This window comes from Elephantulus edwardii, unplaced genomic scaffold (assembly GCF_000299155.1).
Source record: "Elephantulus edwardii isolate Elephantulus edwardi_28Jun2011 unplaced genomic scaffold, EleEdw1.0 scaffold00006, whole genome shotgun sequence".
In the NCBI taxonomy this organism is placed as follows: domain Eukaryota; kingdom Metazoa; phylum Chordata; class Mammalia; order Macroscelidea; family Macroscelididae; genus Elephantulus; species Elephantulus edwardii.
In genome coordinates this window covers 25638320-25666261 of record NW_006399756.1, presented here as the reverse complement: position 1 = coordinate 25666261, position 27942 = coordinate 25638320, and the positions used below count along the sequence as shown (strand labels likewise).

The 27942-nt window shown below is 41.5% G+C and overlaps 1 protein-coding gene across 1 annotated transcript in view; it reads left to right on the top strand.

Moving 5' to 3' along the window:
- Positions 1–27942, top strand: part of SORCS3 (sortilin-related VPS10 domain containing receptor 3) — an 839716-nt gene that overhangs the window by 447601 nt on the left and 364173 nt on the right. The window contains exon 4 of the mRNA XM_006879952.1: positions 8695–8853. Coding sequence (XP_006880014.1) covers positions 8695–8853 — 159 coding nt within the window. The remainder of the gene's footprint in view (positions 1–8694; positions 8854–27942) is intronic.

The window sequence follows — 27942 nt, the reverse complement described above, 5'->3', positions numbered from 1 at the left end:
TTGCTTTTTTTTAAAAAAACAAACAAACATTGGTTTATATGCAGGTTTCACACAAGCACAGTAAATTTAAGACTACTTTTATTTAGTTTTACCAGGAATTTCCTACAAATAATTTTAAGGAGAAAAAAAAATTGTATAACTGCATGTTGGTAACCTTTAGGAATCTTCCACTGATTATTTGACACCCAGGCAGTGTGTGTGTGGTGATTGGTCACAGTAGGAAAGGTTGGTGTGGAGGTCAGCCTCAAGGGGACTCTTCAATCAGAGTTAAGCTGTCATTCAAAGCAACTAGAGGGTTTATCAAAGTCATAATTACCGGATTGTTGTTTATTCTGGCAGTTGTTGAGTTTTACAATATTTTCTCAAAATGTTACTTGCTGTGTATTGTCGTGTGCTGTTAAATTGGAACCAGCCTCCCAGCTGACCATCTCCAGCCGCTTTTCCGAGGGAGAACTGCACAGGAGGAGATTGAACTGCACAGGAGATAGCCCATCCTTCTCCCACAGAAGAGCAGCTGATAGATTGGAACTGCCCGTCTGTAGTGTCATCAGTCGTGTTAAACACTGGGTTTTGAGTTTGTTTTCTTTTCCATTTTCTCCCTTTGTTTGATTGTGGTTCCCACCCCCCGCCCCGAAAACTGGGGCAAACTTGGGAGCAAAGGAGACTGTAATCCCCAAATCACTTGTACTTGTCTTCAACCTCAGTGGAATCGCTTGTGCTGTTCTCCTGGGTGATTTAAGGTAATAGTTAACGTGGATTCAGCAGGTTTGGAGCTGGCACTGCACTAAAGCCCTTTTTAATCATTATCTCATGCGATTATCCCAACAGCTTCAGGAGGAAGGTATACTTATTATCTCTTTTTTGTAGATGAGATAACAGAGGTGGAAAATTTGAGACCTTTGCTCCTGTTTCCATGTAAAGTTAAGTAGAGGACTAAGGATTGACTCTCAAGTCATGTTCTCCTGAACCTGCGCTATTAGTACCTCTGCTCAGCTATATGTAAACCTCCTCGTCTTGCAGACAAATACAATAACCAAATATCTGAGTCAGTACAAACTGTGGAGTTGTAACGCTGGGCTGAAGCAACCACAGGTGAAAACAAAACAAAAATCTCCAGTGGGAACCTGCTTTGCTCATCATGCCAGAGCTACTTAGAGCTGTCTTGGGTATCTAAATTTAAGACTAGGTCAAAGGGAGATCTTGTGGCCTAGTGGCAAGAAGCTGTACTGCAGCCCCAGAGATAAGTGATTCAAATCCACCAGATGCTACCAGTCAAATCTGATTTGACAGTACACACACACACAAATAATAAAATAAGAAATTTTTAAAAAGACTAGGTCAAAGGATAGTTATTAATTAAAATTAGAAAGCAAGCATTGCAAACTTTTTTTTTTCAGAAACAAGTATTATGTTACTGAGAATTGCATGCCTAGTCCATGAATCAACTCATGGTCATACATTTTAGTAAAACCTTACATCATTTTTAATCATTAAAAAACCAAGTTATATGGCTATACAATTGATGGGTGGAGGAAGAGGTGGGTGGAGAAAATGGGAAAGATCCAGTGTGAAAAATAATGTATATGAACTTTGTAAGGAAATCAGCATTAAAAAAAAAACATCAAAAGAAAAAGATTTTAACATTTAAAAATATATATATACAGGAAGTACATGCACTTTCCAGAAACATGGTCCCTACCACCTACTGTTTTGTCGCCTTCATTCATGCACCAGACCTGCCTTTCTCACCAGGCATTAAGGTTGGCAACCCTTGCTTCATAGTAAACATTTGGGTGGGTGAGGGAAGATTTTACTCCTATTTAGAGTATTTTAATAAACAGGCCACATATTTCACCTTAAGGCTGAGAATCTGACAAGACGTTTGCTCTCATATTTATACTAATATGACAGTCTTCTCCCTTTTTCTTTTTACCACTAACCTTACACCTTTTCCTTAGGTTGATGTTGATTTAATTCTTGACATTCTCTTTGGTGGACATTGGTAGTGGCGGAGAAGGCAGCTTTTCTGAAGCTGCTTTTTGGTTTTGGGGTTGTTTTTTTTTTAACTTTTTTTATAAGTGTGCACAGCAAAATGTGTAAGAATCCAACAGCTTCTATGCGTATTGTTTAGTAATACTGATGACGTTCTTTGAATTGTGCAGCTCTAGTGGCAAGAAGTTGCACTATAAACCCAAAGGCACGCAGTTCGAGGCCACTAGCTCCTCCATCGGAGACGGATGGGTAATCCCCTCCTGTGCGATTCACTGCCCCTGAAAACCTGCTGAAGGGTCTGCTATGGTCGATTCCAACTTGACAGTAAACAACAATAACAACAATAAGCTTGTTTACAAAATTCTAATACATTGTTTTTAAGAACAGATTCTTTCCATTTCCCTCAAACCCCCCCCCCCCCATTAAATTGTGAAGCTGCTTTTTGGATTTCTTGTTGTTAGGCGTCATCTAGTCAATGCGAACTAATTGCAGCCCTGTGTACAACTAGGTAACCGTATGTACAGCTCTGTAGGGGAGCTCTGGTGGCTTAGTGGTAAGAAGCTGCACTGCCATATCAAAAGCATGGAGTTTGAATCCACCAGCTGCTCTGAGAGGAAAATAGGCTGTCTTCTCCTGTGCAATTCAACTGTCTCTGAAAGCCTGGGGGAGGAGGGTCACCTATGAGGTGGTTGCGATTCGATGGAACACAACACCACCACATGTGCAGGATTCCATCCTCTGTAAAACACGATGAACACTTGCTTCTCTTACCTCTCCTTACGCTTTGTTGTAAAGTTGATAGGGTGTGCTAGTGCTGTGGTTTGTAGGGACTTGCACTGCCAAGCCACAGGCCACACTCCTCTGACAGTTTGAATCAACTAGTGGCTCCCTTAGGGAGCTCTGGTGGCCTAGTGGTAAGGAGTTCTGCTGCCAGTCTGAAAGCACACAGTTCAAATCCACTAGATTCTCTGGAGGGGGGAAAACCCCAAATAAGAAAAGATGGGCAGTCTGGAAACACTCTGGAGAGTCAGCTGGGAGTTGGTTCTCACTCGATGGTGCATAACAACAAGAAATGACTCCATGAGGGAAAGGTAGGCCGTCTCCTCTTTCTTGGTTTACAGACTTGAAAACCCAGTGAAGGAGATCAGGTATGAGTGAGTTCAGCTTGATAGGAATGAATAGAAAGTCCTGTGGGCTCAAGGTTCGGTCAGATATAAGTGTCCGCATGTTGGGTTAGTCCTTGTGGATGGGAGTCAGAGGAGGCAATCAGCAAGTTACTTTCTTCCTCTGAGCCTCAGGATCCTTATCTTGGATATGCAGCAAATGAGGCCTGCCACGTGTGATTGGTTTCTAGATTCAGTGAGAGAACAGGTGAAGCCTCCAGCACCAAATCCAGAGTATACAGCTTTTTATTCCTCTCCCTTTTATACTTCTCAAAAACTAGCATTGAATAGAGACACCAACAGTGATAACAAAGTAGATCCAAGGATTTCAGATGATAATGTCAGAGAAAGGTTGCAATAAAATTGTACTGTTGCCAACCAAAGCACCATAAAACTGTCACGCAATGTCCATTTATTACATATGCATTCACTTGTGTGTGTGTGCATGTGCATATGCAATATCTTTGTTGTTTGTGTGTGTGTGCGCGCGTACACATTCAGAAAGCAGCAGAGCTGGGAGAAGTACACGTTAAATGAGCAATTTGATGGCAACCCTTATTCACTATACTGTAACTCATGATATAGAAAGTAAAGCCCATTTATGATGTTGGTCTTATCTTCTCATTAAAATCATAAGCATGAAGCTTCTTTATACCTGCATAAAATAAGCAGTTTAATTTCTCTGCACCAGGGGAAAATTATTTCCTTGCCTCTTACGTAGCCCAGAGGTACAGGGTATGAAGCATTAAGACTGGTTATGGAAGACTCATTCTTACCCAGTCTGTGTGTCCTCTTAAACCTTCATGGGGTGTGAGTGTGTGTTCTGAGGCTTTCTTATAGACACAGGGGGTCTATTTGTCATTCCTGCCGCCCCTTCACATTACCATGGGGAGAAGAAGTAATTCTGTTTAGGAAAAACCCATCTTTGCTCTGGATTATTCACCCATGAATGAAGCAAGAATATTACACTTGATTCATTTTTTTAAAATTTTGCTGATAACCAGTAATAACATATTTCAGTGAATCTAAAGCAAATATTTGAGGGGAAAAAATTGCAAGCTTGTCTTATAAGCTGTAAAGAAATAAAAGATGGAAAGCAGTATGAATCTTAGCCATTAAAAAGTTTACTTTGTAATATTAATATGTGCTATGGGCAACATTTCAAAAACTCTACTGTTGGATATTTTTATTTTGTAATAGCTGACAATCCTTTTTGGCTTTACCTTTATAGCTTGGGCTGCATGATTCAGACCACGTGACAGAAGCAGCTCCTATAATTGGCTATAGTGCACCTGATGACAGCACAGATATTGAGAGGAAATCAGCCCATTTGTTTCTTAATCCATTCAGGAAACTTTAGGAACTCAAAGAAGTTGGATGAAGCTCGATAATAAAATGATAAAGGTTATGTTGATGATAAAACTCAGAGAAATGAACAGGGTAGAGCCGGGTAGGCTCTGTTAGGGGTTACGTGTTTATTTAGGAGATGTGTAGGAAGGGAAGGCTGGACAGGCTCCTCCTGTGCAGTGAAGACCCACTGGAGGGTCACCTGTGGGTCAGTTCCAGCTTGAAGGCACACAACAACAACACAGGAAGATAGGGAGCTCCGGTGGCTTAGTGGCAAGGAGCTGTGTTGCAGTCTCAAAGGCACCCAGTTCCAATGCACAGTCTGCTCAGTGGAAGAAATATGAACATTCCTCCCTTGTAATTTATCGCCTCTGAAATCCCTCTGAAGGGTCAGCTTTGCATTGGTTCTGACTTGATGGCACACAATAACACCAATGTACGAAGATCAAGTACAAGTTATCGAAAGATAAGTAGGAGGATGTCAGAATTTGATTTGTTTCATTGTTCCAGCCACCCTGTATAAGGTGGACCACAGAGTACAAGGCTAACCTGGTGACAGTGTTTAGGAAGGGTATTCAGTAGTACAGTAGTAGGAATTGGGTATTGTGAGCTAAGGTCATCAAACAGAGAAGTAGAAAATGGGTTTGATTTTAGAGCTGATTAGGAGATAGAATACACAGGGCCCAGAGACAAATTTAATTTTAGGGGGTGAGTGAGAAAATAGAATCAAAGTTGAATCCCAGATGTACAGCTTCATATGACTATTGATGGGCACCTCCTCACCCACAGACTCACTACTGCTTATTGCTGTCCAGTTGGAATTGACTCCTAACTGACCCTCCAGCAGGTTGTTAAGGGGCTGGCCGTAAATGACAAAGGAGGCGTCTCTGATGACCAAGCAGTAAGAAGCTGCATTACTTCTCCAAAAGTAACTACTATCCCAGAGGTATGCAGTTTGAATCTACCAGCTGTGCAGTCTCTTCCCATGTGATTAACTGCCTCTGGAAGCCTGCTGGAGAGTCAGCTGGGAATGGGTTCTGATTCAAAGGCACATAACAACAAAAAACAAATGACACACGAGGAGCTTGTGCCCCTTTCTCTTACGGAGAAGCTGTTGGATCCTAACTGCCTGCATTTGGGTTGGCACTGATATTCCTTACCCAGTAGGTCCTAGAGCTCCCTTCAGAAATACCAGGGGAGGAATATGGCTGGTATCACACACCCTTTGAGGCATCTTGAGGCCAAGATATCTGGAAGAGTCATAATGGCATCTGAGTTTTTTATGTCTGAAACTTAGAAGTGAAGACATCTGAAAATTAGTGAATTGTCTTCAAAATGATACTAATTGAAAAATTGAGTATTAAAGAAGTCACTGAGGAATACCGCATTGAGAAGAGAAGGTTAACAGAGGGTTGAGGGATGACCGTGTTTTAAAGTATAACTGTAGAAAGTTGAGCATCTAAGAGAGAAGATAAAGGAAATCAGAAAGCTGTGGTGGTCTGCAAGCACCTGGAATAGAATACTTAAGAAGATGGAATTGTCAGGGGTGTTGGAAGTTAGAGAAAATCTTAGTAAAGGTTTGTAACACTAAGTGTCCATTGCGTTTAAATATTAGAGAGTTTGTTTATCTGCTGTAGACCAGTGTTATTGGTGCACTTTGACACAGTGATTGCATCCATGGGCTCGCATATGTCAGAGATTGTGAGGATGCACAGGATGGGACAAGGTTCAGGTCGCTGTGAGTCACACTCAGCTCCCTGGCAACAACAAGAGGTAGAAACCAGATTGCAGTGTGCTGTAAAGTGCCAACGGGCAGAACAGTCATCCTAAATGTCACTTTACAAGAACATACATCATCCCACATGCTCAAAGCCGTCTCAGGCTTTACAAAAATGAAGATAATTATGGAGGAAATTGAGACCTTTAAAGATGAAGTATGGAACTCGGGTGACTTAGTGATAATGACTTGTGCTGCCAATCCGCAGTCACACAGTTCAAATCCACTAGCTGCCGTCTCCTTCTGTGTGATTTACTGCTGCTGAAAACCCGCCGAAGGGTCAGCTATGAGTCAGTTCTGACCCAATGGCACATAACAACCACAAAGATTATGTAAAAGATCATACATGTTACATGTAGGGGAAAGGGTGAGTTGTCACCTATAAGAAGGATCGAAGGCTTTGAGCTGTGGTGCTGGAGAAGAGTGTTGAACATACTGTGAACTACCAGGAGAACAAACAGGTCTGTCCTGGAGAGGGTAAAACCAAGTTGTTCCCTGGAAGCAAGGATTTTGAAGCTGTGTCTCACATGCTTTGAGCACGTGGTCAGCAAAGACCAGGCCTTGGAGAGGGGCATCATGCTTGGAAGGGTGGAAGGACAGAGCAGGGGGGAAAGACTCAGGAGGAGATGGATTGACTCAGTGACTAGAGCAATGGGATTAGGTCTGTCGGAAACAGTGAGATTGGCTCAGGATTCAGAGCTAATACACATAGGGTGGCTATGAGTCGCAGGCAACTCAGTGGCACATACCAACACAAGAGTCACCTCCTGTAAAGGTCTGTAACCTTGGAAACCTAATGAAGAACCACTGTTTGTTGAAATTTACTTAATAGCAGGAAGTTTGTATTTTGGTTTAAGGCTTAAATCGTGTTCTTAAGTGGATATAACATGAATGACTAAGTGGGGAAATTTGTACTTGGCTTATTTTATTCTAAAATCTTGTCACTAGGCCATCTCACCGATTTGGTAGAGAAGTGACAGACCTTGTTGGGCAGCAGTATTTAGAGTTCCTTGCTTTGAATAGCACTAGAGCGATTGGCTGCTGATGAGCTGATGCCAATTCATAGTGACCTTATAGAACAGAGTGGAATTTTTCCATTGGGTTGTCAAGGCTGCAGATTACATGGGAGGAGATTACCCGGCTTTCTCTCACAGAGCAGTTGGTGGATTCGAACTCCGTGCCTTTTTTGCGTTGGCAGCACAACTCCTTACCATTACAGAAACCTCACTGCCTTTGAGTAAATCAGCACTCTGGTGGTCCTCCATCGGGGCTGCTTTTCTGAGGCTGTAAATCTTTATGAGAGGAGAATTCCCATCCTTCTAACAAGGAGTGCCTCATCAACTGTTAGGTTTTCAGTTAGTAACCCATCACTAGCACAGCGGGCCACAGGTCTCCTTATTAGAGCAAAGGGAACATAATACCGCTTAAATGAATGAAACAATTCAGAAGGAATAAAACGTAATTGGATAGCAGGGATAGTCTTCTGAAGTTTAAAGAGCAATTTTATGATTAAAGGGATGTAAGGGATTACACACACATACACACACACACACAAAGAGACACATGGTGTGTGTGGGAGAGAGAGTGAGTGTGTGGGGGAGAGCGCACTCACACCATAGGGAACTGTGGTGGTCTAGTGCATAGACTTATGCTGCCAACTCAAAGGTAGGTGGATTCAAATCTACCATTTGCTTCTTGAGAGAAAGATGGGTCATCTCCTCATATATGATTTCCAGCTTCTACAAACCCACTGAAGAGTCAACTATGAGTCAGTTCTGACTTCATGGTACTAGCAGAGAAGGAGAATGGAGAAGCAGAGGCAGCCAGACAGAGAGCTGTCAGGAAGAAGGGTCATGAGAAAAAGAACAAACAGCTATGTCTTGGAGAAGGTGCAGCCAGAGTGCTCCATAGAGGCAAAGATGATAAAGCTTTTTCTCGTAAGCTTTAGGCTTGTTGCTAAGAGAGACTGTTCCTTGGAGATGAACATCATGCTTGGAAAGGTGGCGGGTCAATGAAAGAGAGGACGACCCTTAACCAGATGAATTGACACAGTGACTGCAGCAGTGGGCTCAAGGGTGTCAGAGATGGTGAGGATGGCACAGGATAGGACAGGGCTCAGATCTGTTGTTCGTTGGGTCACTAGGAGTTGTACTCGACTCGATGGCTCCTAACAACGACATATAAAAAAGGTGGACATCAGAAGTAAAGCCTCCTTTCATATGCAAAGTTAGCCCTGCAGTTAATTAAGCTTAGTTCAAAAATGAAAGACTAAATCAGGAAGGAAATACAGTACTAGTATTTACTATAGAGGCCCAGAAGACCCTATGTGTACTTTGATACACAAACACAGTTGACTTTATGGCTCTGTTTTAATTTCCTGTATTTATTCTCACCACTAACTCTCTATTTTCTCAGATCATGCTTCTTAGTGACCCTGAACTGGAGAGCAGCATATTGATCAGCTCAGATGAAGGGGCGACCTATCAAAAGTATCGGCTCACCTTCTACATCCAGAGTTTGCTCTTCCATCCCAGGCAAGAAGACTGGGTGCTGGCCTACAGCCTCGACCAAAAGGTGAGCAATACGGCTTTCATTCATGTCTTGTCGCCCAAGTACCACGTGGTGAAAAGCGCTCATTCACTTAGAGGCAATTCAGTGATATTCCTTTGTCCCAACCAAGTTAATTTTGTCCGCAGTAACTCCCTTCCTACTTGGTAGCATCACGATACTCAAAAAGCAATCTTTCATTTACTGGAAGTGTGGTTTGCCACTTCACAGTTTTAAAGTGGTTTTCGAAATAAATCCACTCATTTAACTTTTAGAATAAAACCATCATGTGAGTTGGTTATATGTGATAGTAGCAATATCGCACAAGCTGTATCTCTTCTGTTGTTGTGTGCTGCTCAGTCGGAATTGACCAATAGCCTACCCTCCAACAGGTTTTCAGAGGCAGTAAATCACACCGGAAGAGACTGTCCATCCTTCTCCTGCAGAGCAGCTGGTTCTGGCACTTGGATTCAAACTGGGTGCCTTTGCGATTGCACCACAGCTTCTTATCACTAGGCCATCAGAGCTCTGCATCTCTAGTTTTGCCCAGTTGTCAGAGATTGTGAGGATGGCACAGATGCTTGTGTTGTATCTTTTTAAAAAGCCAGATGTCTATGTTGTGTCTTTAATCCTTCCCTGTTCCAATCCACCATTTATTACCCAGCAAAAAGTTTGTCTGTCTTATCTCTAAATGTCTCTTGATTCTGCTTGTATCCTGTTATTGCTGGCACAGCGGTAGGGTACCTGATTGCTAACCCAAACGTAAGTGGTTTGGAGCCAGCCACAGGCTTTTCCATGGGAGAAAAAAATCGGTGCTTTGGAAAGTATTGTGGAGGGTCCACTCTGCCATATTGAGCTCCTGGGGCTCAGAAGTGACAGCAGTGAATCTTTTAGTTCCCACCACCGCTCAAGCATAGGATACACAGTTCAAATCCACCAAATTCTCCGCTGGAGAAGGAGGGGCAATCTCCTCCTGTGCCAGTTGGATCCGACTTGATGGTACACAACAAGAAAAAAAATTGAAAAGAAAACTCCAAAAAAATCAAAGGTTACACTTAACTCTAGAGATTCCTTTTGTGTATTCTTCACTTTATAATCTGAATTATCTTTTCCCAAATGTACATTTTATGATTTCATCCCTTTGCTTAAAGCTTTTCATTGTTAAAGAATGAAAGAGTGTCTTCATTGTTAAAGAGTCAAGCCAAAGTCCTCCAAAGGATCTCCCAGCTCTTGACCCTTGGGTAGCCCTTCTCTTGAATGGTCTTCTTTCAGGCCTTTGCCCTCCTCAGCTGTCCCTTCCTCCTTGGCCAGTGCCTGGAATTTCCTTCCTGCACCTCTCTGCCAAGTACATACCTCACAGTACCTACTCTGAAATGAAGTCAGGTTGCCTTCCTTGATCTTCCTGATACGTCACCCCTCCCCAGTGTCCTCACTTGCACACATTCTGTCCCTTCCTCCCTCACTCCATCTCCCTCTCGTTCCCTCCTCCTCCATCTTCCTCCCTCCCCCTCCCTCCCTCTCCCTTTCGGCCTCCTTCCCTCCCTCTCTTTCTCCCTCTCAGTCTCCCTCTACTTTCCTCCCTCCTTCCCTCCCCTTCTCCCTCTCCCTCCCTTCCTCCTCTCCCTTTCCCTAATCCTCTCCCTCCCTCTCTCTCCCTCCCTCTCTTTTCCCTTTCTGTCTCCCTCTACCTCCCTCCCTCTCTCCCTCCCTCTCTCTCACCCTCTCCATCTCCCTCTACCTTCCTTCCTCTCCTTCTCTCTCCCTCCCTCCCTACCTCTCCCTCTCCTTCCCTCCTCCTCCATCTCTGTCTCCCTCCTCCTCTCTCCCTCCCTCCTCCTCTCTCCCTCCCTCTCTCCCTCTCTGTCTCCTTCCCTCCCTCTCCTTCTCCCACTACTTTCCTCCCTCCTTCCTCTCCCTCTCCCCTTCCACTCCCCCTCTCCGTCTCCCTCACCCTCTATCTCTATCCCTCCCTCCCTCTCTCCTTCCCTCCCCCCCCTCTGTCTCATCTGCTGTCTGCCTTTCCTGAGCATGTGCCATATTTGAGAATTTACAGTGATTTGCATGTTTAAATCTCTTTGTAGGCTCTAAACTTTAGAAAGGCAGAAATTATTTTACTTACTTTTGAATCTAAAAAACCCAAACAACAAATACAACCTGGTATTACTCCCTTTTGTGACACCGATTCCTGTCAGAGTGCCTGCTGTTGAGTTGCTACCTGAGTGAATTAGTCAAGAAGTATGTGAAACTATAGCGTTGACTCCTTTATGTTTTATCGATTTACACCTAAGAAAAGAGATCTTAGAGGATTCGTCTTTGTATTTCCTGCTGTCACTTAAAACTAAGTACAAAGCTTGATGCCAGCCCATTATGTAATAATGCGCAATCAGTCAGGGAAAAGTGATAGATAATTACCAGTGTTGCATAGACATTACCATAGAATTAACTTTGGTTGAGGTAGCTTCTTCCCTTTGATTTCTCTCTTAAATCTTGAAATAGTTGCTGCTCGGTATATATATTTCAAAATGGGATTGTGTTTGTGAGCATGTGTGTGTGTGAATGTCTGTATGTATGTGCAGGTGATATGTCAGCACCTTTGAACAGTAATTTCAACATAACCTTTCTAGCTCTCATTAACAGAGCCTCATGGTAGGTACCAGGGGCTTAATGCAACCCCCTGAGGACACCCACATGGCATTTGCAGAGCAAAAGCCATTGCAAATACATTTCTTTCATGGCGTCAGGTGGATATTGTATGAAAGACTTAGCCAAATGTCAGGTAGTCAGTGATTTGAGATGCTTCATATAGTCAGAAATTTGGAAGTTGTGTTGAAAAAGGAAAGTTAAGTGAATGCTGTTAAATGGAAGAATTTATTTTGCTGGAACTTTGAACTCTAAACCTTGGTTTTACTTGGACCAGGGCAAGCTGGTTTGGGTACAGCATATATGTCAGTAAGTTGGCAAACCAAGTACAGTATGTCTTTTATCTCAAAGGAATAATCTCTTCCTTGTCCATCCCATTAAGAACATCCAGGGCATTGCTCATGAAATCCCCTAATGGGTATAAAACACAGAGACCATTTTTAGACTTTGTGACTGCTTTTTCTACTTTGTAAAAATATTTCAAAATGTGGCAATGCATGTTGATGGATTTTCCTAATCACACGGCACATTCTTAGATATATTATTCTTCAGGTACTTTTTCTTGTTGACATCTTTTGCTAAAGTGGCTGAATGTTCTTCGTGCCCATAAAGTTTCTAAGTGGTACCCGCTATTATTCTTTTAAACAAATGGCGTGAGGAGGCAGCTGGTGCCCCAGCAGCACATGTGTAGAGGGCATAAAACACCTAGCACCATTCATCTGAGTTGCAGAAGAGTTTTTCTTTATTTTGGGGTGCAATTTAGTGCCTTAGAGTCAGAGAGAGTGATGCTGTACCACAGCAGAGGATGCATGTGTAGTGGAGATTGATACACAAAATGTGTGCTTTTCGACTGGAGACTTCTCTGATGTGCATGCATCGAGGCAGCTGTTTTCTTCCCGAGAAAATGAAAAGTGCTGGTATTAAGCTAACTGCAGCATCAAAGGGGGATGTTTGTGGTGAAAAGTGAATCAATGTTTCCATTATTGTGCTTTTGATGAAATGCACTAGCAATTTCTTTAGAATTGGTAAGGCTCTCTCTTTATGTTTATGTATTACAAAAGACCTAATTGAATGATATTTTAAAGGGACAATATTCAATTACTTTACTCTCCAGACTGCTATCCTTGAGTTTCAGAAGGCTTGCTGGTAGATCTCATCTGGTAAAAGCATTGCTCAAAATATAAGGAAATGCCTACTATATAAAACAAAATTATAAAAGAAACTCCCCAAATCAGAATTCTATCTAGGAGTTGGAAGATCATGTGTTAGTTGAGAACCTGGAATGTGAGTTGAGAGTTAACTGGAAACATGGCCTCTTTACATTGGTTAAATGAAGATACACGAGGAAGATCATCTACATCTTCTAAGCTTCGAGGAGGAGGAGGGCGGATGTTGAGAATGAATTAACATTAAACTTGGAGCTCTGGTGGCCTAGGGGTAAGAAGCTGTACTGCAATCCCAAAGGCATGCAGTTCAAATCCACTAGCTCCTCTGTGAGAGAAGGATGGGCAGTCTCGTCCCATGTGATTAACTGCCGTGACTCAGTTGTACAACAGGATAACTACTAACCTAGTTAACATTAAACTTGACTCTTTTGGAAAACTGTGGCTCTGAAATCCTTGTGTAGCCCCATTTTCTACAATGTTTTCTTGTTCTGCTCAGCAGGACTTGGTCTTTTGTCCATCCCTTTTCATAGTGGCCATTTCATGAGCCTGTTTATTCATGTTCTAGCTCTTTCCCTGCCCTCGAGGTTCTCCTGTTATATCTGTTGCCTTTGATGAGCCGAATCAATTTGAAACAGTGCAGTTATGACTGATATAAACATCACACTCCCTGCACAACAACCCCTTCTCTCGCTTTAGATTTTAGGAAACAGACTTTGGTTTGCTTCACTCAAAGATGGTGGCTCACCTCACTGCTTGGCATGTGTGTAATTCTCCACAGTCCTCTCAATAATCTGGCCTCCTAGCTACTTTCTTTGGAACACCACTGTCTGTTTCTTACTCAGGACAAATCCACATATGCCAGGGATTTGTCTACTTTGCAGCACATATTCTGTCCTTTCCATTGGCCGGACTATACCTTTCAAACCAGTTCACAGCCCTGCATTTTAATACAAAAGAGCTAATACTTAGTGAAAACAAGAGCTTTGTCTTGGGTAGAAGCATTTTTGGAGTTGTTTTACAGAGAATCTTTGAAATACACACATATACATATACATATACATATACATATACATATACATATACATATACATACACATATACATGAAGCAGAGATGACAGGGTATAGTTATAATTGGTGGGAATAAAAGAAAAAGTGCTGTTCTCTCCTCATCTTGGAAACAAAACCCTATAACTATTTTTGGTAAAGTATCTATAACAATACTATTATCGTTATAACTCACTGTAAGTGTTCAATTCGGAACCTTTCATTACAATCACTGTAATTAATTTCCAAAAATTTTGCATCACTCCGAACAAAAGCCCAGCACTGTTTTATAAATAACCCTACATCTTCCTTTCCCCTTAGCCCCCAGGAATCATCAGAGTCTATGTATTTGCCAATATTTAGCCTACAGTTAGTCTCTCCTATGTCAGTAATTCTAGATCTACTGAAAGCTGTGAGAGCCAGAACTCGAATCCGTGGTGACTGGTTTATGATAATTCTACATTTAGCTTTTTGAGAAGTCACCAAACTCTTTCAATGATGGCTACATTAATCTACATCCTCACCAGAAATGAACAAGGATTCCAGTTTCTCCCTGTCTTTTGTAACACTTTTTCATTTTTGTTTTGTTTGACATTAGTCAGACTAGTGGATGTGAAGAAGCTCTGGTGGCCTAGTGGTAAGAAACTTCCGTGCCATCCCAAAGGCATGAAGTTCAAATCTACCAGCCGCGCTTTGAAAGAAAAATGGGCCAATCTCCTCACATGCTATTTACTGGCTTTGAAAACCTGCAACGATCCATAGCAACAGCAACACTGGGGATGAGGTAGTATTTCACTGAGATTTTGATTAAATCTTTAGAATGTTTACATCCACTGCTCATTGTATTGGCATGGTTAAGTTTCAAACACCAGGTCATTATGTGAAAATCAGTGCATTGTGATAACAGACCATGACCGTCATAGAGGATACTACATCACTAAGTGGAGGATAAGGTCATTGATAACTGCCACATGATGTCATTACATAACTGCCAGACGTCACCATAATGTAACAGCCAAACCGCTGAGATTCATGGCACAGCTCAGTTTGCGCATAACCTCAACCATCACAGCCGGTAATGGTTCTCCATTCCTTCACTCCTTGGCATCCATTCCTGTCATAGGTACATCCTTAATTTACTGGATGCATAAGTTATTTCTTATGTTTGTAAATGTCAGTGCCAGATAAAGAGAAAATTGGTAAGGTAGAAGTAGATGTAATGACTTGGAGCATCTAGAACTTCTTTTCTTATTTTGTTTTCTTTTGTTTTGTTACCAACAGATAGTTTATTAAAATAGTTGCTTTAGACACCAGCAATGGTGACTTCAGCCTCTACATCAGAACTTCTTTTGAAGACACTGTGTTTGCCTGTTAAGAAGTTGGATTCCCTTTAGTTTGTATTATAAAAGCCCCTCACTGATAACGGAGACAGCTGAAATTCTGATTTTTTTTTTTTTAATTAACTGGAAGACTCTGCAACTCTTTGAAGACCAAGAATTTATGGAAGCTTTTCAAGTTCAGTTTTTAAGACAGTGCAGTCTCCCATATAGATAGGTGCTATTTTCGTTGCTGTAGTCAACTAGATGTTTAAAGTCCTTGTTTTGACAGGAGATTCCATGTAGGGTTTCTGTTGGTTGCCAGCTTGCTTGCTTGCTCTGTTACTGAGTTCTGAGTTCATACACTTGTATTTATAAATACACGAGTTCTAAAATAAGAGGCACTGTACAGAAGGGACACATAACTGCATATCTGTGTTATGCAGATGACAAAACTTCTCTCGCTGCAACTGAGGAGGACTTTATAGTTTGCTGCAGAATGTTGAAGGTTGCAGCCTTCAATATGGACTGCATCTCAATACCAAGAAAACGAGAATTCCTTATCACTGGGCTAACAGGCAATATCCTGATAGATGGACAAAGCATTGGGGTTGTTAATGATTTTTATCTTGTTCGTATCCATAATCAACACTCTTGGCACTTGTTGTTAGATGCCATTGAGTCGAGTACGACCCATAGCGACCCTATGAACAAAAAGATCTGAACTCAGTCTTGTCTTGTACCATCTTCACACTTCCTGACACACAAGAGCCCAGTGCAGCAGTCACCATATCAGTCCACCTGGTTGAGGGTCTTTCTCTCCTTCGCTGATCCCTCTACCCCTCCCAACATCATATCCCTCTCCAAGTACTAGCACCTTCTAGCAACATGTCCAAAGTATCTGAGAAGAAGCCTCATCATTCTTACCTCCAAAGAGCACTCCAGCTGCACCATCTCCAACACATATCTGTTCCTTCTCTTGGCCGTTCCTGGGATGTTCAGTGCTCTTCTCCAACACCACAGCTCAAAGGCCTCAGTTCTTTTTCTGTCATCCTTATTCATTGTCCAGGTCTCAGATACATAGCTAGTAACTGAAAAGACTATGGCTTGAATCAGATGCAGCTTAATCCTCAATCTGACATCACTATTCTTCAATAATTTGGAAAGGTCCCTAACTTCAGTCAGGAAATCAAAAGACTAATTGTACTGGGAAAGCCTGCTGTCAGGAACTTCTCCATAATGCTAAAGAGCAGTGATGCCAGTCCAGAGACTCAGGCACAACTGATTCAGGCCATGGTCTTCTCATTTGCTTGCTATGCATCTGAGACCCAAACAATGAATAAAGATGAGAGAAGGAGAGTTTATGCCTTTGAGTTATGGTGCTGGAGAAGAGTATTGAACAGACTGTGGACTGCTGAGAGAACAAATAAAATTGTCCTGGAGAAAAATGAAACAAGGAGCCCCTTGGAGGCAAGGATTTTGAAACTCTGCCTCACTTTGGACGTGTTGCCAACATGGACCAGTCATTGGTGAAGGACATCATACTTGGAAGGGTTGAGGGTCAACATAGAAGAGGATGAGGTGTATTGACAGTCCTTGTGACTGTAGCCATGGTGTCAGGAGTGTCAGAGATGGTGGTATTGGCTCAGGATAAGGCAAGGTTCAGAGTCATTATTTATAAGGTGTCTGGATTGTTGTCGACTAGATGACACCTAACAACAGCTAGAGAAAGAACACGTGCAACCTGCCGCGTGAGTAGTAGGATTGCAAAGCTCTCTAGAAGTATTATCTTTTGACTGAGGGAAATCTTACCATTACAGTTGGTTTTGAAGAACAAGGATGAGGAACTCAATGAGATTTCCAAATTAGTTGTTTTCAGACACTTCTGGCCCAGACAGGTCTAGAATCTGCAGTTATTTCAAAATGAAAAAACAAAACAAAACATACCACTCTCTGTACACTGGCAAAGATGATGAAGGGTGGGGGCCATGATCATGAGCTACAAGCCAAGGACAGATTGAGGACGAACTGTGAAACTGGTTAAGAAGTTGATAGGGTTTTAGGCCTGGTCTCTGGCAGAACAGGAGCTGGTGCAGGAAGAGGCGGTGGAAGTCCCTTGCAGTATTTCTAATTGGACCGGTGGCTGCCCATCACAAGCAGAGCACTGATGAATTAGCTTGCATCTTGAGTGTAGAGGGCCTGAACATTCAAAAAGAGGTTTCAGACTGTTCTTCTGGAATGCTGGCTGCAAGCAAAGCTGGAGTTTTTATTTATATTCTTATTTTAAACCCAGAGATAAGAAATGTAATTGTATTCAGAGCCTCCAGGATTAGCAGGTGATGATAACTTTCCTCCAGTGTCTTTGGCAGGAACAGGCTTAGTGTCTCCCCACCTGGTAAGGATAAAACTGTTGAGAACTGATGTGGGATGACCATGGCTTTGTAGCTTATCCTCCATGGAATAAGAGTCGGACTGGGGGCTGTTTTCATTTAAAGAAAAGCATGGCGTTTTCATTAGGACCTCTGCTGCTGCTGTAAAACCATTTGAGTGTCTCTTAAGAGAAAATAACCCAAAGTCCTACTCACCTGTGCCAAACAGACACAGCCCTTCTTGGTGCCTCTGCAGTTCAGTGAGAGGTGCTACCTCAATCACCATAGAAACACGTGCTTCCATGAGACCAATTTTCTAAGGTAAAAGCAAAAATATTAGACTGAAAATGGCTTTTTTTTAAGGACAGCTGCTTCTTGAATGTGTGCATGGAGAACATGATCATAGCTTATCTGTGTTATTCAGATGTTAACATGATCCATTTGAACTGGATTCTGAATTGGCAAAACTTAACTCGTGTAAATGGATAACTTGCATTCAGTAGAGATGATGCCCTGCAGGTCTCTATCCATGTCAGAATTGTCCACCAGGGCATTAGCTCAAAGGAACAACCACCAGAAATATTATGAATCTTGGTGGCCTTTGTTTTGCCAAAGCTCAATACACAGTACCATGTCCTAGGCTTTCCTTCTCCTCTGCATTCTGGATGTTATTTGGTGTAACCAGACTCATTTCCATCAGGGCAAAGAAATTTGGCGAAAACAATTAATGGGAAATTGGGCATATGCCTCCTTTAGAGTGTGCCTAGAGAGAGGGTAACTCCTTTCACCAAGAATTCGTGATTTCATGGTCAAGATTCATCCATGCTTTGCTCTTTCTTGAAGGAGATCACTCACTGTACTATACTACTCTACTCTACTCTACTCTACTCTACTCTACTCTACTCTACTCTACTCTATAATACTAATACTAATACTAATTACTATACTGTACTAATACTAATTACTATTCTATACTATTCTATACTATACTATACTATACTATACTATACTATACTATACTAAAGTAGACACAGCATAGCAAGACACAGTCTCACAGCCTGTATTCTTCACTCCTGCAGTTTTTCTTTCTTTAGCTCTGTTTTCTTTCCGCTATGGTCCTTTTGAACTCCTCAATACTGGGAATTATTTTTTCCCACTAACAAAAAGTATACTCTTGTTGGATATAACCTCAATATATATTATTTACAACTCAGCAATGGATATAGGTTTTATTATTTAGAAGGTACCCACTATAGATAGATGTTAAGGAAGTGATTTATTCTGGTTGTTTTCCAGATGAATTTGGCAGCTCTATCCCAGCATTGAATTACTATTTGGTTATTTGATTTGACAGCTATAATGGAAACAAATACATCTGGACTCAAAGGGTGTAGTAGGCATAGCTTAGTGAATCAAGGCTTGTTCCTGTTAACTCTTTCACTGCACCTCTCCCTTCCACACCCTCAACTAGTGACTTTACTCAACAGCAGAACATATAGTTTCCTGTTGAAAATGAAGATATATGTCCTTACATGTCTTCTCTGTTCTATACGTAATACTTGGATGATCTTATATATATTATTACACTGAATTTTCATAGGAATTGTCAGGGTGGATATTATTTTTTCCAAGTTATGGAGCAACATATGACTCTTGCAGGTGACACTGTTTGTTCATGATCATTCAGCCAGTAGTGGGCTAGGCCCTTCTCTATCCCAGGCCCAAATACATGTTACGCTGTAAATGAAAGCTGCAGCTTCATGTGACTCTTCCTGAAGGAGATGGGGAAAGCCAATATTGACAGGACTGAGAACTTAGGAACTCTTAGAGCTATGAGACTGGAGGCTGAGGTTCCTGCGTGCACATTTCGGGAGATGTCTTGACTATATTTTGTTATTAAATATAAATTATAACCATGTAACTCCCCCAGTAAAGTATGTGAGTTGTAGCTTCAAAATTTTTAACTCCAAGGAGCAGCTTGCTTTCACCCTGTCCAAGATAGACCTGTTTTTTTTTCTTGGTGGTCTGTGGTATGTAAAAAATACCATAGTGTTCTTGGACCACTTCTCTATTTTCATTTACTTTTCAGCAATCCTGTTCAGAACATGGCTTCAAACATTATCTTGACACTGACTACCTCATACTTTGGGCATGCGGCCAAGAAGGACCAGTCCTTACAGAAAAGTATCATGCTTAGAAGGGTGGAGGGACAGTACCGAAGAGGAAGACCCCGGATGAAATGGGTTGACCAGTAACTAGGTCAATGGGGTAGGTGTGTTGCGTTTTGTGAAACTGGCTCAGTATAGGGCAGTGTTTAGAAAAATTGTACACAGGGTCACTGTGAGTCGCAGGTGACTTGATGACATATAAAAACAACAACAACAATGTCCAACAGACATTAGGAAAAGGACATTATGCTTGGAAAGGAGAGATGCTGTTTTAAGTGAGAACTTTTCATCACTTCCAAAGAGCACTGGTCATATAGTAGTTAAAGCAGCCCCAATGTTAATCATAAAGTGAGCGGTTTGAAAGCACTAGTTGCTTCAGGAGAGAGAGGTAGGGTCATCTGTGTCTGTGAAGATTTTACAGCCTTAAAGATCCGCCGATCAGGCAGTTGGCATTCCGCCTGTGTGGTCACTATGAGAATCGACTTGATAGCAGTGAGTTTGGGCTTTGTGAGGGGGTTCGGTCCTTCACTTTGTCATCACTTTCACTGGGTATCCAGAAATTTGTGGCAGAATTTCCTATGAACCACTTGCTCTGCACTCCACCTGCTGAGATCAACAGTAAGGCGACCAAACCAGCCACATGAAAACCCAAACTCCCAGTGACTCCTCCAGTGCTGCTTCTGACACATCTGTCAGCTTGAGTCACTTACCTGGGAGGGACTTTGAAATGAGAAGCCATCAAAGTGCTTACTGATGAAAAGACATAGCACTAATGAATTCTACCTCTGGCAGGTAATTAGCGTAACAAGGCAGTTGTGTTTTGTTGAGATTTTGTCTAGCTTTGCACACTTTCTCTACTTGTTCAAACCTTTGAGTTCATATGTAGATTAAACCAAAGAGTTTACCACTTAAGTAGGTAACCCTATGATCTGAAGTTTTTAAAAGGAAGTTTAGGAAACGGCGTCTTTAATATGGTAATGCGGATAGAAGCTGAAATCATTTAACTGCATTTACAAATCATGAATATGTAGCATGCTTTAAATGAAAAGAAGGACTAAAACAGATATAGTGTTTGTTCAATTTGGTAAAGAGAAGACAATTTGTCAAGATTTTTTTCCCCCAAAACTCAAGCACTATGCAAATGTAGAAAATCAGACCCCCACGTTAATTCCATGGCATGATGAATATTTTTATAATCCTAATTAGTACCAGTCATTTAGTCTAGCAATTTCCCCCAATCTAGCCAATTTGAAATTAAAATAGATGCCTTGATTACAAAACTCATTAGCAGAGAAGCACCCTTCTCACTAACCAGTTCATTTAAAATGCACAAGCTGAATGAAGTGTGGAACACTTGTGTTGTCAATTGGCATAAGTGAAGTGAGTCTTAATTGGGAGCATTGTGAAGTATTTGTATTGCTGCATGTTTCACTGCAGTATAATATATCATTCATTAAATGTAACAAAAGCAACTTTTAAATGGCTTAATTAAACAGAGTTGGTGCACTTGGTAATTTTTATAAAGTTGAATGTCACAATTGTTTGCAGTTGAAGTACTGATGGGTATTAATGTCAGGAAGACGAAGTCTGACTCTGCATTTATCACTCCCATTATGCGCAGAATGGCAGGTTTAATGTGAGAGGAGAAAATTAAATTGTAGGACATTGACTTCTTACTTAAAAGAACCTGCTTTGCACATTGCCCTGGTGAATTTGGACACGGATTCTACAGCACTGGCTAATGTATGCCTGCGAGTGGTAAAGAGGAGCCTGGCTGGGGATGGGGCAGGGAAGGAAGGAGAGTAACAGTGAAGAGTTTTGTTCTTGGGATTTCTTTTTTAATCAAAGGAGGAAGTAGTAGGTGGCGAGCAAAGCTATTCAATATATTTTCGTCTTCTCAAAAGAGCAATAGAGCTGTGTAACAGTGCAGATTGATAGTCTGTGTAAGCGCAATGTGGTGGGAGTGAGAAGAGGAGGAGGAAATTGGCTCTGGACCAGAGAAATATGGCAAACAGGGACCCCTTCCCTTAAGGAAATCTCACCCTCAGGCCAGACAGCACAGAGTTCCAAGCTGGTTTTGATGGAAGAGCCCACAGACCTAGGCTGGTGAATTGATTGCAGCTCCCAGTGACTCTATAGGACAGAGCCAGACTACCCCGGAGGGTTCCAAGGCTGTAAATCTTTACAGGAGGAGATTGCCACATCGTTCTCTCACAGAGAGCCCAGCGGACGTGAATCTCCTACTTTTTCGTTAGTGGCTGGCCGAGGACTTAACCACTTGGCCACCAAGAGCACTGAATGGGTTGCAGTACTAGCCATTTGGTGGTCATAAGTTATAAGGCAAACATAGATACCATTTCACTGATGGACGAATTAGTAAAGAGAATGTAACCTAAACTGAATTCCATACCTCTTGCTATCAAGTCAGCTTTGACCATGGTGGCCTGAGTGCCACCTAGTAAAACTGCTCCATAGGTGTTTCCTTGACCATAATTTTTATAGAAGTAGATCAACAAATCCTTCTAACATGGTACGTGGTGAGTGCCAGACTATTGGCACAAACAGTTAACACTATTTGTGTCATCCAAAGACTTTTAGGATCTAGCGTGTCCACAGAGCCCACTGCCATTGACTTTCTTCAACTCATAGCAACCTTATTAGATAGAATAAAACCACCCTATGAGATTTCTTAGGGTATACTCTTAAAGGTTCAGTGGTAAGAATGTTTGTCTTGATGTTGAGATACAACCTATATTGAAGTCTGTAGTCCTTGATCTTCTGCAGTAAGGGCTTGCTTTCAACAGGCAAGGTTGTTTCATTTGCATAACACGAGTTGTTGATGAGTCTTTCCCCAATCCTGCTGTCATGTGCAATGATTTTGTCTTACTTTGATCAACAGTCAAAGAGGAGTGATAGGGAATGGCAAAGGACACACTGACAGAAGAGATTAATCAGAACTGGCTTTGACAAGCACTGTGGCAATGGGTCAATTAAAACAAACTTTCAAGGGATATTCAGCCTGAATCCTTCTGATCATATGGAGATTTTTGAAAGTATTTCTTTGAGTTTATTATGTTTAATTTTTTTTTATTTGTTTGCGTATAAAGGATGCTCATCTACATAGTAACATAATTATGATAAAAACAAAAGGGGGAAATATGGGAAGTCAATACTAAATATTTGAAATAAACTGAATGCTATTTAAATAAAAAGTTAAAAAAGGAGAAAGTGAAAAGGAAAAAAAAGGCCACGGTGGACCTGATTCAAACCATAATCTCAGTTACCTGCTATGCATCTGAGCGCTTGACAATGAATAAGGATGACAGAATTGATGCTTTTGAGTTGTGGTGTTGGAGAAGAGTACTGAATATCCAGTGGACAGCCAAAAAGAACAGACAGATACATCTTGGAGAAAGTGTAGTCAGAGTGCTCTTTAGAGGCAAGGATGACTAAGCTTTGTCTCACCTGTTTTAGGCATGTTGTTAGGAGAGGATATTCCGTGGAAAAGAATATTGTGCTTGAAAAGGTAAAGGATCATTTGAAGAGAAGACTAGCCTCAGTGAGATGAACTGATGCCTTGATTGCAGCATTGGGCTCAAGTCTGTCACGGAGGATAAGAACAGCACAGAATAGGACAGGGTTCAGGTCTTTTGTTCGTAGGGTCGCTAGGAGTTGTCTACTCGATGGCCTTTAACAACAACAGTCTTAAAAGAAGCAAAATGCCAGATTTTTTCCTCTCAAAAAGCAGATGGTAAATTTAAACTCTCATTGAGCTTCTGGGGCACTGGACTGAAACATAACCAAACAAACCCCTTGGCTGGACTCTGATTCCTCATGACCCTCCATCAGACTTGGGTTTCTGAGGCTGTGGGTCTTATGTGAGGACACTGCTCTTAATTTTCCTGTGGGCTGGCCAGTTTATTGAAAGCACTGAGTTGCTGACTTTTTGCATAGCAAAACTTAATGTATGACACGAGTAGGAACCTTACCTTGAGGACAGCCAGCTAACATCAGTTATTTTATATATGAACAATCTCAGCTTTACATATTCCAAGATAGTTACCTCTGCCCATCACTGATTTGTAAGAGCAATCCACTTTTAGTAGATACCATGGATGTCCTCCTATCTTTGTCTTCCCACTACCTCCTGACTAACAGGAATTTCTCTACCCTCCCTCCAGCCACCCCCTACTCCTCCCCAGAGCTTTCTCAAAGTCTAGGGAATCACACTCCCCCTCTGCACAGCAGGCTTGATACAGCAAAGAAGGAACATTTCCTGGGAATAGCATCCGGTCAACCATGACCAGATTTCCATGTCTAGATAGCCCAGCTCCCTCATGCCTTTTATGAGTTGACTCTGAGGCATATGCTTTGTAGTTTTCTCCCAGAATTCCCCAATGGGATTACACTCTCATTGCCCACAGAGTAACAGGCTCCATAACATGCCATGTATGTACAGCTTTCCTTACCCTGGTTAGGTCTTCTTCTTTGCTGGCATTTTGGTTTTATTCCCTAAACAACTGTGTGTGCTCTACTCCTTACCTCAAACTCTGCTTCTGCATGAACTTTAACTAACTAGGCAATTGTGATCAGCATTTTGCAATTTTGGCAGTGAGAACTGAAGATTTGTAGAGTCTAGGGCAGCTATTATGGGCCATACATTTCTGCTCAAAAGGTCTCCTGTGGATTCCTGTGTTCCAGTCTCTCCTGAGCAGGGCCATCTTATAGTTTTCCTATCACTGTGTTAAGCAGTAATTCCTACTCCAATGATGTCCATGTTCAAATCCCCTCAAACCTTTGAAACTGTGACTTTGCAGATGTGGTTAAATTAAAGGGACATTAAAATGGAGAGTTTATTCTGAATTACCCTAGTGAGCTCAGTCTCATTACAGGGTCCTGATAAGAGAGAGACAAGAGAATAAGGATCCAGAAAGAGAGATGTGATAGCAGAAGGGGAGCTTTGAGACATGTGCTGTGGAGATGGTATCGTAAACCAGAAGATGCAGAAGGCGTGTCGAAACTGGAAAAGGCAAAGACTTGAATCTCTACTGAGGACTTCCAGTGGAAGGCAGACTCACCAACACCTGGATTTTAACCTGTAAGACTCAATCTTGACTTCTGGCTTCTAGAAATGTGAGATTGTATTATTTTAAGTGTTTGTGATAATTTTTTGAAACAGCAATTATAATCTAACACTCTGTGACCCTTCTGTCCATAGTGGAGTCTGCAGGGGAAGCAGTGTTGCTGTGATATGTTATTCACTTGGAACTGACTCGTAGCTGACCCTCCAGTAGGTTTTCAGTGCTTGTAAATTGCATGAGATTTGCCATTCTTTCTTCCAGAAAGCAGCTGGTAGATTCAAACTTCCTGCTTTTGAGTTAGAAGTACAACTCCTTACCCACTAGTCCACCAGAGGGAGGCAGTAGTCTGCCGCCCACACCCCCATTTCACAAACTCTATACCTGCATCCTGAAAGCCCAGACATCCACAATCCCAAACTGGGTCATACTTTTGGATTCTGCTTATCTCGATGCCTGCAGCGCTGGAATAAGAAGAGCTCCTCCTGAGAGGAATTCTAGGAAGAAAATAATTTTCGGTCTTGTCACATATGTATGTCAAGTTGTTGAAAACCACAAATGCTGTTGAAGCACATAGAACAGGCAGAGGTTCTGAGAGTGGCCAGAAAGATTATAAACAGGTCTTTGGCCTTGGCCCTAGTCAAGGTTAAGATTCATGGAGATCAGGAGCAAAATTATGGTACCCAGGCCATCGAACTGTACAGGAAGAGTTTTGAAGGAACGGAATCTGAAGGTAGCATCACGTGAAAATATTTCTTTTTTTGTATGTTACAATATCAGCCTTTGTTGACTGTACTTCTTATTCACCTCTCTGTGTCTTCCCTTTCCCTTATAAGGAAACTTGTTTTGGTATTCAAGGGCATTTGCATGTGTAAGATAGTCCTATTACTTCTGCTCTGCTGCTGCTGCTGCTGCTGCTATTGTAATTTTTGTATTTTTGTTCTCTTTTTGCTATTTATTGAACTTTGTCTGAGAATGTCAGCTGACTTTGGGTATGCCAGAAATGATAGAAAGAGGTTTGGTTGACCTGAATGTCTTAACAGACCGTCTTAAAATAGCTTGGAAGCTAACACCAAAGCCTTTAGCTCTGAGCATGGACCATTATAGCATGAGTTCTCTTCTCTTCCTCCCCTCTGTGCTCCCTCAGTTCATGCATCAGAAATGCCTCCTCTTTCTGCACACCAGCCAACCTTGGCATAGGCGCTTGCCTCTCTTTGAATGTCCTTGTCCTCTTTTTATCTGTCTGGACCCTATTTATCTTTCAGACACACAATGCAAATTAACTTATCAGTGGAACCCTATCTAAAAAGTACAAGGATGCTATTTTAATTTCAGCCTACTTGGAAAATTTTTTTTGTGCATTTACTTTTTAAGTACAGATGTAGTGGGGAGTATTGCTGTTTACTCACCACTTAGGACATCCAAATATTTTAAATTGTCCTTGGAAGGAGATTAAGAGGCCTTGAATTAAGGTAAAAGTAATATGATTAAAAAGAAGGAGAGAAGTTGGAGGGTTGTTTGAAGAAATGTCAGCAGTGTTTGTGACAGAGAAGTTGTCATAGGAAAGAGGGGCTCCCTTTCAAGGGATAACCCTGATCAGAACAAGAACTGAAGGAGGCCATTGATCTGGTGATCTGAAAGCCATAGAAATATATTAGGGCCAAGGGCTGTGCTCAGGGCAAGTTACTTCCTAGAAGAAGAAATACTTGTTTCCTAAATGCACTGAGATAGAGGTGGAGGGGTAGCAAGACCCCTGTCAGATTGTCACCAAGGTGTAAGTTAAAGGGGTAATGACCTTCTTTTGACTCTTGCCATTCCCTTTAGCTACTTCCCTGACATTTTGCCCCATCCTTCCCTTGGCTGCCTCTAAAGGCCGGAGGCAGTAGTCAGCTGTAGCTGTCTGAAGAAGTTATTGAGACGAGGAATTTTTAGAATGGAGACTTTCAATTTGGGCTGTTTTGTAGAGACACCAGGGTTATAATCTAAAAGCTTTGTAATAGGCAGTTGGGGAATAAGAGAGGGAGAAATGTTATATAAACTTTACTCTCTTCAAAGACTGTTGTATTCCTTTTAAAAAAAATTACTGGTTTACTTACAAAGTTCGTATACATTGTTTTTCACACTAAATCATCTTGTTGAGCTTGAATGCTTCCAGAATTAAGATGCTGAAAGGTGGCTGTTGAATCCAGTGTGTCTTGTCTGTCTCACACACTAAGGGCTCTTGAACCTTTCCTCCCAGTGGTCCTAGCTAGATAAGGGAGTTTTCAAAGCTTCACAAATAACTAGAGGTGAGCAGTTCAAATCCACCAGATGCTCTGCTGGAGAAGGAGAGACAACTTCCTTTTGTATCAGTCAGATCTGATTTGATGGTACACACACAAAGCTTCACAAATAGATCATTACTTTTCATATGTTCTTCCTGCCCTTGGATTTATGCAATATTTTCTTTTTCCCTCTTACAATGCTGAACCTGCCAGTTTAATAATCAGCTAAAAAGCGGATAATATTCATTTAATCTCCATTAGACATATTGCAACTTTGATGCCATGACATATGTCTTTTGCTCCCAAGTAAATCACTACCTGACTAAGAGACCCTAACAAACCTTAATGAAAATTCATTTTTTAAAATCGTGAAACAACGTTTCAGGATAAGTACCCATAAAACAAACAGGGGATTGATGAAAAGAGGTCTAGAGAAGGGGGAAATGTCTTACCTGTTAGTACATGTCATCAAAAGTACTATCGATCTCCTCTGTATCACTCTGGCGTCAGATCTAGTATATCCTGTTTAAAAATGAATTATGAAACCCTGAATAGGCCCTAGGAATCTTTAATGAAGGAGACAATCTCTGCTCTCATAGACACAAAAACAATCAGCTAAATAATTGATTACAATTGCAGCAGGTGCCACATGGTAGAAGTATGACAAGTTAGACAGGTGCACAGAGGAATGGGTATCTGGCCTATCTCTTCTCTTTGAGCTAAACATTTTTAGGTACTCATGTGCATTATTTAAAATAAAATTCGAGTCATTCTGACTCTTTAATTTGTCTCAGAATTTGAAATGCAATTATATGGAGGTAGAATTGACATAAAATAACAGCACAAGTTGACATTTTGTTAAGTTTTGGGATATATATATATACTTACACACTCTGGTTACTTAGTGGTTAAGGGGTTGTTCTGCTAACCCAAGGGCAAGCGGTTCAAATCAACCAGCTGATCTGAGGGAGAAAAATGAATAGCAGTCTCTCCTCTTATAAAGTTTACGGTCTAGGAAAACCCACTGGCGGGTCAGCTGAATCAATTATAACTGAAGGACACATAAGAAC